At 35.6% G+C, this 13,852-nt stretch overlaps 1 protein-coding gene across 4 annotated transcripts in view; it reads right to left on the reverse strand.

The window, feature by feature from the left end:
* LOC134339795 (pumilio homolog 2-like) overlaps positions 1–13,852 on the reverse strand; it is a 125,218-nt gene that overhangs the window by 57,105 nt on the left and 54,261 nt on the right. For 3 of the 4 annotated variants that reach the window (XM_063036577.1, XM_063036598.1, XM_063036609.1), the window contains exons 6-8: positions 12,884–13,050; positions 9,022–9,298; positions 959–1,052 (exon numbers count right to left, since the gene is read on the reverse strand). In XM_063036577.1, the coding sequence (XP_062892647.1) occupies positions 959–1,052; positions 9,022–9,298; positions 12,884–13,050 (538 nt within the window). The remainder of the gene's footprint in view (positions 1–958; positions 1,053–9,021; positions 9,299–12,883; positions 13,051–13,852) is intronic. The other variant, XM_063036587.1, reaches the window with a different exon arrangement.

Genomic DNA, 13,852 nt, shown 5'->3' on the forward strand with positions numbered 1-13,852 from the left:
TGACTGCAGTAGATTCAAACTGATGACAACAAAACCATCCAAGTTGCAACTTTAAACAGAAACTACTGCTTATATACACGACAAATAAAATTATATTTTCAAATGATCCTGCTGTCTGTATGCAAATATGGAAAAGGTTACTCTAAGAAATATAAATTCCACTTTTTTTTTTGCACGAGTTGAAACATAAGTGCTGATAAAATTGTGGAGATATTGAGCAGTATACAGGGTGGAGGTTGATGCAGCAGACTGTTTATTGCAGGGTCTCTGTGACGGACTATGTAGCCCAATGAACAAAGTCATTTGAAAGTGTACTGCATTGTCATTCTATCTCAAGAAATAATTTCCTGCAATGGAGTCATGTAATGAGGCTGCATATAAAGGGAAAATATTGCAAAGCTATCTGTTTTCATTTCCAAAAACAGATGTGAGAATGCTGCATTACTGGGCACTTTTACTGCAGTGGCTAATTCATTTTATTCTAAGTAAGGAATCAAGCAACTATTGAGATTTCATACCAAAGTATTCAAGTAGATTTGTTTCCATAATTTCCATTGATAATATTTTTCTGGGTATTTCCCATAACTCCCAAAGCTCTCCCCTCAAGGGATTGCGGAGATGGTCAAAGTCTGTCCCAACTGGTTTATGGCAGTGTTTATGCTCCACACAGATCTCCTCTCATCTGTCTTCTAATAAACATTATATTTTAACCTTCTAAAGATAAATAATATGAACAATAAGCTTCTAAAGTGTTCAAGGAGAGTTAAAGAATCCTAAAGCAATCCAAAACATTCAAACATGGCCTAACATACATATTAAGCGGTTACATGAAAGTGCAAGAATTGGCCACAGATATTCAAAAGGATTTTTTCCCCCAAACTTAGATTTACCAAGGGCAAAGTATTTAACCTTGAATTTTGATCAAGTATTGACTAAATAAGTTATTCTTGCTCCTTACCTATGTGTGGCTGCTGTGTTGCTGCTAGTGCATACTGCTGCTGTTGGGCTGCAGTCAGCTGCTGTACTGTCAGTGCATTTTGCCGTTGGAAGAGCTGCAATGCACAATTACAAAATGAATGTGGAGAACCATAGCAAAGTACTTTTATATTTTACCTTACTGGTTCTTCAAAACTGCATGTAAAAATGGCTCAAGGAAAAATATATTCCCGTCACCATCCAAATACACTCTTAGAAGTATCTTGTAAAACAGCATCTAATATAGTTAATCATAACAGGATAATTTATTTGCATTGTGAAGAAAGGCTTGGTCTGGATGTAATATGGCTTACTGAGGGTGAGAGATAATTTTTCACCTGCTTCCAGTAAGTATGTTCTCGTTCATTAGTAAGTGACAGTGGCAGATTCTCAGAAACTATTCATAGTGTGAGAGCAGTCAGGTAATTTAAGCAATTATGTAAATAAAATTGTTTATTGATTTAATTTCACAGCATAACTGGATTTAACAAACTTAAAATGTTAGTTGAAATATCACTGGCTCTAAATGATTTCTCAGAGTTAAACAGCTCAAAAATAGGCTAACCACATCCATGCCAACCCTTCTATACTAATCCCACTTTGTAATACTTGTCTAATGACCTCTTATGTCTTGGTAATTGAAGTGCTTCTCTTATTAGTTAAGTATTGACAGACTATGCGTTCATTCTCTCTCAATCAAAACTTTCAATATTCTATCACCAGGGTGAGGGGAAAAAGATCCTACCTCAAATCCCCACCAAACCCATCATTACCTATGACCTTAAAAAAGTATCATCTCTAGTTTTAAACATCTCTATGTGCAAAATTTTTATCTATCCTATCTGTACCCTTCAATTTTGTCTATTTCAATCAGAAACTATTAACAACTGCCATGCCAAGGAAACCCAGCCTATCCAAAGAAACCTAGCCTCTCCTTGTACTTGAGGCATTCCATTCCAAGGAACACCTCTTATTCCTTAGACTGAACATGTTAATCCCTGCCAAACTCAAAAGGCTCATAAGTTTTCGCTAATTAATAGAGTAGTTCATAATGACCTGAAGCTAAAGTTAACAAAACTAATTTCTGATTCACCCAAAAATACTGCAAGTAGTCTCATATTTTGTAGCTATCCCTGGAATCTGAAAAAAATAAAGGCTTTGAAATAATAATTTTACACTTGAGTTTCTTCTTGGAAAATAGAAATATAATATTTCATATATATTAACTCTGGAACATGACAGAATTTAGAAGCTACTTTAGATACATGTAACTAGTAGATTTTGTGAAAATCAAAAACATTAATGATAATGTAGTAGTAGGCAGAATTCATGTAAATTTTATCTGCAAAACCCACCCATTTCAATTAGAAAGTGATCCAACAGCAAATTCAGAAGACATGAAGGTGAATACAGTTGCACAACATATCCTAAGACACCATTTTCTCAGTCTTTGACTTTTTTCATCTTTATCTTTCTTGTATTTTTTTAATTATTACTGTTATCTAACTGCAGACAAGTTATAGTCTATTTCACTGCGTATTAATACAGACCATCAGCAAGGTAAAAAGTAGTTCTGCCAGGTTATACAATAAAAACTTACCTCAAGTTAATGGCATTTCTAGTCATATTTTTAAAAAGAACTAAAATCCTAATATCTTAGAATGCGCCTGTCGGTAAACTCGTCTTAATCTCTCAAGAGTTTAAAAATTTTCTATGTGTTCAAATTACATCATGAGCTTGCCTATAATTACATAGTTTCCACACTCCTCCATCATCTGCATTCTCTCCCTACACCTTATTCTTCTCGCTTTTCCCCATTTCACCCCACCCCAGTACTCTTCTCATGTCCCTCCACTCTGCATCACCTGTCCGCCTTCTGTCCCACATGGTACCATAATGGAGTAGGACTTACTTCCAGATACTGGATGAACATTGGGAGAGCATCAAACACAAGAGAAAATATGCAGATAAGTCAAAGCAACACACACAAATGTTGGAGGAACTCAGCAGGCAGGCAGCATCTATGGAAAAAAGTCCAGATGATGTTTTGGGCCGAGATATCAATCCTGCTGAAAGATTTTGGTCTGAAACGTTGACTGCACTTCTTTTCCATTGGCAGAGAATGTAGGCTTTCACTATTATTTTACGGGAAGTGGCAGAGTGCCAATTTTTTTTGAAGAGTGGGGGCAAGGGAATTTGCAGTTATTCAGAGGCGGTGTACTGTCTTGAAGTCTTGTGATTTTGGTGAGAGTTTGCTGATGGTTTAGGACATTTTTTTGTTGAGAATGGTGACAATAGGTAGGGAAATGAATGGTGGCCATAGTCTAAATTCCAAGATACATGGTCCAGGCAATTCTTTAAAGTGATGGCCTAATCTCATATATGATTAAAATTTCAAATTAAAACCTAGCGACATGTACTCATATTAATGCTGATTGACAGCTCTAATAAAGAAAACCAGCACCATAATTTCTTTTCATTGAAACACTTCTAGTGCTTTGTCTTCTTTTAAAAATTTACATGGATTCAAACTTCCATTAAAAAAGAGCTTTATCAAATTAATGTTTTTTTTTTCAGATCCCCAATACTTACTTCCATCTGACCATGTCATCATTTTCCAAACCGTGACTGCCGAACCAATCCCATATTTTGATAAATAATTTGCACTTACTCTAACAGGACTAATATAGCTAGCCTCTATTACAAAGCCTTAAAACAGGTATTTTTGCATTTACTGTTTCAGATGATGCAAGCAATCAAGATTATATACTGGATACAGAATCTGAAGAGGAAATAAAATATGAAATTAAAATTACAAAGTGTGAAAACTGAAGACATAAATGACCAGCATCTATGAATAATTATGTATGAGAATATATTATAAAGAATTGTACACAAAAATGTTAATCAATTATTAGCATTACCTGTGCTGAAGAACCTGCTTATCAAGTCCTTGTGATCTATCCATGAACAAAACTATAGCCAATCCAGCATGCAATCTAATTAAAGCATGATACAAATTATTTTCTAAAAATCCACAAGCTCAATTTATGCTGAAATAACGCTAGCGGCTAATTAATACCTGCAAGCCCACAACTCTTCCATATGGTAGTCAATGAGTCCGTCTGTAACTAAAGATTTTGCCCCTTATCTCAGAGAGGATGTATTGTCATTGCAGAGAGTCCCAAGGATTTTCATGAGGATGTTTCCGAGAATGAAGAGGTTAACCAATGAAGGGCATCTGGCAGCTTTGTCCCTGGACTCACTGGTATTTAGAAGAATGCGTGGAGATCTCATTGAAACCTACTGAAAGGACTAGATAAGGTGGATGTTGAGAGGATGTTTCCTCTGGTGGGGGTATCCAGAACTAGAGAGCACAGCTTCAAAATTGAGGGGTGACCTTTTAGAACAGAAGAGGGAATTTTTTTTTTAAGCCAGAGTGATGAATCTGTGGAATGCTGTACCACAGACTGTGGTGGAGGCCACGTCTGTGGGTATATTTAAAGCGGAAGTTGATAAATTCCTGATTGGTAGGGGCATCCTGAGCAGCTGCATCACTGCCTGGTTCGGAAATTGCACCATCTCGGATTGCAAGACCCTGCAGTGGATAGTGAGGTCAGTTGAGAAGATCATCCGGGTCTCTCCTCCCACCATTACAGACATTTACACCACACGCTGCACCTGTAAAGCAAACAGCATTATGAAGGACCCCACGCACCCCTCATACAAACTCTTCTCTCTCCTGCCATCTGGCAAAAGGCACCGAAGCATTCTGGCTCTCACAACCAGACTATGTAACAGTTTCTTCCCCCAAGCCATCAGATTCCTCAATACCCAGAGCCTGGACTGACACCAACCTATTGCCCTCTACTGTGCCTATTGTCTTGTTTATTATTTATTGTAATGCCTGCACTGTTTTGTGCAGTTTACACAGTCCTGGGTAGGTCTGTAGTCTAGTGTAGTTTTGTGTTGTTTTTATGTAGTTCAGTGTAGTTTTTGTATTGTCTCAAGTAGCACCATGATCCTAAAAAAGTCTCGTTTTTACTGTGTACTATACCAGCAGTTATGGTCGAAATGACAATAAAAAGTGACTTGACTTGATATGGTGAGAAGGAGCGGAGTGAATGGGCTGAATGGCTTAATTCTGCTCGTATGTCCTATGGTTTAAAGAACACTGGAAACTTTGCAAAGTGTAAGCTCAAAATTGAAAATACAAAGAAGAGATAACTTAAAAACACATAAATCTAATTCTATGTTTGAATAAGAGTGGAAGTTTAAAAGAATGCCATTGGAAGATTGACTGACGTTATTGAATATCCAGTAAAAATGAAAAATTATTTCAACAGCAACACGTAATATGCTAAAACACAGAAAACTTCACTAACAGAAAGTTGCTGACTGACTTAAGAGATAATTCTATGGTAAGAAAATGACCATAAAACAAGAGACTAACAAGTGCAAAAGCAGATGCCAGAAATCTGTTATATTTTTGTAAAAATTATAGTTAAAATCAACTTAGCTGCCAATCAACTGTCTAAAACACGATCAAAGGCACAGTAACTCACAACATTAGATGAGACTGTTCAAATATATTGGACCTTGCAATTTTTTTTTTGAGTGCCATACTCTGCCAGAGCCTTGGCGACCACTTTTCAAGTGGTTGTCTTGGAGGAAAGATTCTGTGAGTGGCCCCCCACATCCTTCTAACAGAGCAGTCTCTTTTTTTACGAGGCCAAGTTGCGAGCTTGACACTCAACCCGGCACAGATGGAAAGCGTGCCCGGGAGTGGCCCGACTGGATTCGAACTCGGGAACCTCTGTTCCAGAGTCCGGCACTGATGTCACTGCGCCACCAGCGGGCCAATTTTAAAACGTTTAATTCCAAGCTAGCTTCATGCAGACGTTAGACGCTTCACATAGACGTTAACATTGGTAAAAACCAGGAGAGAATGAAATGAAAAACAACCATGTGAATGATGTAAATCAATTAAATAAATCTTCCTTTTAGCATACCAGTCAAGATTGTCCTGCCTTTACTTGCAAATCACAGTATCAATTACACAGAAGACCACTGTGCCTGGGGTAATTCTTTTAAAGAGTTTTCCAGTTCGTCCAATGTACATTCTCGCTTGGCCCAGTAACTCTTTTCCCTCTTCCCAAGCATTTATCCAATTCCTTCCATCTTATAAGGTGTTCACCTTAACCTTACAATGACTTCCTGTATAAAATCACTTCAAAACATCCTCAATCTAATTACATACATTTCTGATTGAAAAACTTGCTGTCTTTGCTATCTTTCTGTATCACGTGGTAATTAGTTAACACTTTACAGAATTTTTAAAAATCTATTACTTTAACATTGTACTTAGCATATACAGTATATGCTGTGCAACTAGCATAACAATGCTTGTTTAAAGTTCCAAGAAGAATTCAAAATAATTGCTTTCATCTTAGATGATGACATAGCCTTTTATGCTCCACTAGAAACCAACTGTGGAAGGTGATTATATGAAAAGCCACATTAAAACAGAAGGTGGTTTAACCTCAAATAAGTCCTTTGTTCTGGCTTGAACAGTGGCTTCATCAGCACAGGAGTCCCTTTCTGGTTGGAATAGACTTACCTTCCAGAATCTTGGCAGTAATACCCCAATATTCTGCTTCAAGCTATTAGGTCATGAAAATAATTTTAAAGCACGTTTAAACAGGAAGTGGCAAAAATGTTTCTGCAAGCATCATGACTCTCAAACCTTATCTTTATATACCAATTAAAATCTTGAGAAACTGGGAGGTCTCAAGGTGGTACAAGCAACCGACAGCAACGCCCTGTAGATCATTAATGAAATTAATTTTCTTCTTTTAAATATGATTCTATTACTACATGCAATTAGAACCTGTGATTTACAATTACAATTTGATGTGCATTTTAAGGCTGACTGAGCGACCTGGTACGTTGCTGTCTCTGAGGTTCGGAGCAGACTGCGTGACCTGGTAGCCTGGATGCAAGCAAGGTTGAAGTCGACGAGGATGAGAGCAAAGGACAGGCGGGTGTTCGGCACCATTCTGCCTATGTGACTGGTATTCCTCTCCTGTTCACTAGCTCCTGTCAGAGGAAAGTACAGGAGTCTTGGGATCCACGTTGCAAGGGTTGACCGGTGAGGCTGTGGACTCATTTTGGGGGGCTTTGATGTTCAAGATTCTGGTTATTCTTCTTTTCGGTTATTTTTGAGCGGTTTGATTAGGGTGATCAATACAAATCTGGGGCACTTAGGCAGAGAACAGCTCTGTGTAGTGGCTAGTGGCACCTCTACAACCCACACCTCCAAACTCCTCTCAGAGACTGGAACACCTGACTCCAAATAGCTTTTGTAGAAGGCATTACTCCAGAGTTTCACATACCTTTTCGAACAAATACATATAATATTAGATAATTTTTCTCAATAAGTAAATAAACTAGTATAATTTTTTTGTGTTACTTATTTAATAGGGTGCTCTTTATCTAGTTTTAAGATTTATGTGAAGATCTAATCATAATTTGATTATATTTATGCAGAAATAGAGAAAATTCTACAGGATTCACAAACTTTCCAGCACCACTGTCTACACACATATATACACATTCAAATATCTAGGGTGCCTAAGACTTTTGAACAATACTGTATTTGTCATTATGGAAAGGAGAGTAAGTCTGTAAATCTGAGGGGAGCAAAGGATGTAGGGAAATGCGAGGGTGGAGTGCCTTGAGATGGATGTAGAACAGGTGGCAGAGGAGGAGTGCTGGGCGGAAGAGGGGTGTTGTGAGTGCAGTCACACCCAGCCCTGAGACTCCAAGCAAAGTCATTTGATCCTGAACAATTAGTTTATTGATTATTATAGAATGTCTTTGGTGCTTTCTGCTCCCTCCTTTTTCCCTTCCCCTTTCCCCAACCATGATTCCCCTCTCTCTGCCTCCTTCCCATTCTCAGTCCACAAAAGAGACCCATATCAGTCAGGTTTATCATCATTCATGTTATGAAATTTGTTTTATTTTGCAGCAGCAGTACAGTGCAATACATAAAATTACTACAGAACTGTGCAAAAGTCTTAGGCACTCTAGCTATATATGTGTGGCTAAGACTTTTTCACACTATTGTATGTCATGCTAATTCACTTATTTTTCACAGAACTATTTAGATTTAAATACTGCACAGATAGGGCAGCAGGAAAGTAAAACTAAGCACAAAACTGTGCAATTTTTAACTAGAAAGAGAATTTTAAATTCAAAAATTGGTTTAATAAGAATAAAATGAAAATTCACGCTGAAAGCAAGCATTAATGAACATTAACAGTAATTTCCTTCAACAAAGATGCTGAAACTGTCAAATAAAATTTTCGTGGAAGGAAATGTTTAGAAAGAATATTATTCCTGGTAAGCATTGTTGAAAAAAAAATGATGATAAGTAGTTAAAACCATGTAATTTCCTGGAGGCAAGATTAAATAAGTAAGCATCTTCGATTTGAATCAGAACTGATATTAAAACATATAATTTTTTAAAAGCTTATTATTACATTCTGAAAATACTTGACATTGGCAAAACTATACAGCAGCATCTGCCAACTTTTCTTTAGTAGCAGGAGCCACATCATTTTTCTAGTAGAAATGGTTAAGCTTTTGCTCCAGTCAATTCCACCAACCAAATATTTATTCTGATAATCAATCAAGAAATAGGAAATCAACAAATTCAAATGATTGAAATGTTTATATTCCAATCAGCATTAGGGCTAATTTTACATTCAAGCCTTTTCTATTCATTCTTCAGAAGGAAAGAGTTACTCAAATTCTGATTGAAGATTTTTTTTTTAAATCTTCTGCTATAGGCACACATAGCTGGTTTATTTTAGTTAAACCTTTTTTTAAACGTGAAGCATTGAACCTTAGCCAAGTTGTTGCAATATGTTTGGGTTTTGTAACATTCTGATATACTTTTCTATTTCAAATGTACTCAACTCAGTTAATAATGCTTACACGGGGGAGAATCAAACATCAAGTCACTCAGCAAAAAAGACTAACCTGATGCTGGGAGTTGTAGTCAAAAAGACCTACAGCTGCTGCTGCTGAGGAGTCCATGGATACTTGACCGCTTGAATAGTCAAACTGCAAATGATCTAAGCCAACTGCGGCCTCAATGGTGTCTAAACTTTGAGTGTCAGAATTATGAAACTCTTCTCCAGATGGTTTATTTGTTGTAGTATTAGACAATTGGACTAAACCTTCTGAAGTATTTTGATTTGGACCCAGGCGTTCAGCCACTTCTGTGGGAGAGGCTTGATGACTTCCAGGAGTACGACTGTGCAGCATAAAAATACAAATAAGGATTTATAGTTTTCTGTTAAATGCAATACACACACTCTTTAAAAAGGCAGTATTTTGAATTAAAAAGCTACTTTAAAAAGTTTAAAGTTTAATGGGCAGTTCATACTACTATTATTAAAACAATTATTTAAATATCATTATAAATACTAGATATTGAGTGCCTGTAAATTTTAAATTTACCCTCTTTTTAGTTTACTGCAAATTACTTTTCATTATCAAACAAATTAATGAAATAAATAGGTAAATAAAATGCTGTCGTCCTTATCCCTCAAATGGCACCTGCTGATTATTAAAGATTCATGCCCTAATATCAACATACAAACACATTTTTTTCCAAGGTTTGGTACACTTTTGGGTCCTTTTAAAACATGTTGGGTCCTTTCTCAAATACTTGGCCTCCACAACTCCCCACCATTATCCAAACTGACTTCTCCCCCCCGCCACCCCCGTCAGTTTTTTGACATGAAAATGTCTTTAGGCAGAAAATTCTCTCTGCATCAGAAATTGCCCTTAGTGTACTGCTAATTTAATGGGAGATATAGCTTCTGATTAACTGAATATACTTCATTCATTTGGGTTCAAAAATTATTATGACAAATCTAAGTAACGATTACGTCAAAATTGGTACTCTTAACTTAGAAATGACATCAAAATATTAGAAATGTCTATGAACTGCCCGAGTGTGAAATGGTCGCCCTTGAATGATGAAGTACTTTTTGGTTCCATAAAGCTTTCCACCTCTAGTAGGAAACTGTGCTAGTTATAGCTATCACCTAACCACTACTGACTTAACATCTATTTACTATATACATAAGACGGCACACCTGATAGCTTCTTTTCCTTCCAAAACCAACTGCAAACCTGTGTATATATCACTGAAACATAATTCACATTCTATTTGAATTTGTATGCGGCAGATACTGCACATCAGCAACTGCAGATCTACAGCAATGTCAAGGCACCTTTACAAAAATATCATGCATTGTGCCTTATGCTTTCTATGTAAAATGACAAATATATAGAAACAATTTGAAATTCTAAGCAGTCATCCATGAGTTACGACTCCTTTTAAATGGGGAACTGTAATTATCCTTGGAAATGAACCACTTTCGTTGATATCAAATATACTTTTATCAGACAAGGACCATTTATTGAAAAATGGATAGCAATGGCAACAATATTTTAACAATGATCTCTAAGCATATCTATTACTGATGATATAATATATTAATAATAAACATTTTCCCCCAGATCTTGATATCAAGAAATAACATTAAGTTCAGTATACCCCATTTAAGTCACAGATTAATGACCTCCTCCATGCTCTTCTTAACTCAAAGCAAATGGTTGAAACCCAAGGGTAAAACCTTTCATCCATTAGTAAGTTCAGCTCCAAACCACCCAAAAAGTCTGTCAGATGCTTTCTTCCATATTTTAAATCTAAATATACTGAAGATGCGGTTTTTCATTTACTATATACTATAAAAATCTATTATTCCCCAGATACATTTCTCTTCAAATAAGCCCACAATAAAAAAAAACTTGCTGCATTTTGTTGATACCTTTTCAATTTCCATACCCTCCCGATACCCCTAAACGTGTTGGAGAAGTGTGTATTTATAATCAAAACTACAAGCAGCTATAGGCAAATACCCTCAACATAAGTTTCTTAATCCAGATGGCAGAATAACTGCAGTAAGGAGAAAACTTGTATCTAATGGCACCTATAGGGAGTGGAAAAGTCTGCAGAGATGATAGAAAACAAGAAAACTTACAAGAATGTGTAAACATGGTCTTGTCACATTGTGATTTGAGAATAATAAATTTCACCATAGAGGATGTAAATTGATTACAAGTTGAATTAAAGCAATGCAAGCTCTTTCTCTCAGTCTATATTAAAAATCGAGCCATGATACAAGCTGCGAAATCTTTCATCTTCAAGAATTATCTAATATAAAATTCCAGTATAGAGTTTACAAAAATTGGCATTAGGTGACAACTTTGCATTCTAAGTAACAGTTAAGTTAGTTGTTCACACACTAAAGTTTGGCTGGAGATACTTTTTATTTTGCTAGTTCTTGTCTATGGCTGGATATCGACTAAATTAGCCATTCCAGAAATAAATAAACTTGAAGTAGCTTCAGATGAAATCAGCAAAATTGTATTAATACATCTTGCCCTACTCCTTACAAAGGGAAGGGCTTAGCAAGGAGACCTTTGTTTCAAAACAGACTTATTCCTTTTACAATGGACAATCAACTTTTATATTATTGGTACCAAAAAGGGATTAAATTTATAGGAGATTGTTTTGAGCGAGGTATATTGATGTCATTTGAACAATTAAAGGATAAATATAAAATATCTAATAATACTTTCTTTTGTTACTTTCAATTAAGGGCTTACTTAATAGGTAAGCTGGGTCAAACAATGTTTTTGCCAAAGCCTAATGAAATTGAAATTTTAATTCAAAAAGGGAAAATTAAAAAATTTATTTCTTGTATGTATAATTTGATTCAAGAACAGACAATTAAACAAGGAACCCATAAGTCAAAGCAAAAATAGGAAACAGATCTGAATATTAATATTGATGAAACAAATTGGTCAAGACTTTGTCTTGACAGTATGACAAATACAATAAATGTTTTTTAACCAATTATATATTACACCACAAAAAATAAATAATTAAATTCAAATCTATCTGATAAATGTTTTCGGTGTAATCAAGAAATTGGTACTTTTTTACATTCTACTTGGTCTTGTTTTAAAATTCAACCCTTTTGGATAAATTTAAGAGTCTTATTGGAACAAATTACTGGAATTCAACTTCCACATAACCCTGTATTATTTCTATTAGGTGATATTGAAGGGATAAAACCGAAACTTAAATTGAATAAATATCAGAAAGAATTTATAAAAATTGCATTGGCAGTAGCTAAGAAGACTATAGCAGTTACTTGGAAATCTGATTCGTATTTAAGTATGGATCGTTGGAATAATGAAATGGCTAGTTCTATTCCACTTGAAAAAATTACTTATAATTTAAGAGATAAATATGTAACATTTTTGAATATTTGGCGCCCTTATTTACAAAAGATAGGATGGCATATTTAAGTGCTCCGATAAAGATTTTGGTTACTTGGGGAAAGTAACGAATAATTATACCAAATTTATTTTGAATCCCATGGAGCATGTGGAAACCTTCCAATACCCAGGCGGCTTTTTTTTTCCTCTTTCTTTCTTTTTAGGTAGGACTATATACGGGGGGGGGGAGGGTTAAGGGGAGGGGGGGTGGGTAGATTTTATCTTTTCATGTATTCTTTTTGAAAATTTAATAAAAATTATATTTAAAAAAGGGAAGGGCGGGGATGGAGGGGGAGGCGCATTTTCAAGTCATTTTTATATAGCCCTTATACTTGGTCTGCTCAGACTTGGACTGCTGCAAGACTTTGAAATAGACTACCTGAGCACTTGATAGCATGCTAACATTCAATTTATGAAAGTAAGTCTGATAGCTTAAAAACTTTTACAAAATTTATGAATACCAAAATAAGACACTTACTTGAAGTCTTTGCAATCTGTATCTATTCCATTCTGCAAAACTAGCCCATTAGCTTTGGAAATATCATCTCCTTGTTTCAGATCTCTTTTTTTATCTTCCTCGAATGGTGATGATTTCCCTTTCTGATCAGCCTTGTCATTTTCATCAGGCTCTGTGTCTCCAGCACCCTAATGAAACAAATCCACTAAAGCAGGCATACTACAGAGACATGCTATTTAGAGTCCTCATCATTAGTTTACATCAGGATATTTCCAAGCAGAACCAATGTTCCAAATATTTTAAATGCCCAATATGAATATAAAGGATGTATTTCTTCATAAATACTAACAAGTCATATACACAAGGAAAGCTCCTGTTTCAGTCCAAAAGCTGTGTTAGTCTAATTGGAATAGAGGCAAGGTTGCTATACGTGCTTTCAGTGATGTTTCGTTAAAATTAGTTCTATCACATCATAATCCAGCAATCTCCCTAAGAAATCTCTCCAGAATACTAAAGAAATCATGTTTTTCCATAATATTCCTCCAGTTTCCTGCTCCTTCAAATATCTTCCAAATCTCTCCTTTTAACCTCAGGTTAAACTCAGTTGTTTAATATTTTGCCTTGTCCCTCATCTCAACTTTGAACTTGTTTTGACATTGCTTTGCTATGCTTGATACTTCATATGATTTGTACATTCATTTTTTGCTGAACATTTATCTTTATAAGTATCAACAAGAATTTAGTGCAGAAAGAAATTTCAGAAAGGAAAAATTAAAACAATACAAGCTTAGGAAGAAATAGAGAGAGCCATTATTGTGCTTCACTTAAGATGCACTGAAGATACATTTTGAGTTATTGGTTTGGGCCAAAGTATTGCTCCATAGATACATACATCTCTGTTAGATGTTAATTCTCTGCAAATGATCTAGACAATAGATTTCACAATTCTATAGCAATGGGCTGATATTGAACTCTTCTTCACCCAAAACA

Source organism: Mobula hypostoma, chromosome 2 (assembly GCF_963921235.1).
Source record: "Mobula hypostoma chromosome 2, sMobHyp1.1, whole genome shotgun sequence".
NCBI lineage: Eukaryota > Metazoa > Chordata > Chondrichthyes > Myliobatiformes > Myliobatidae > Mobula > Mobula hypostoma.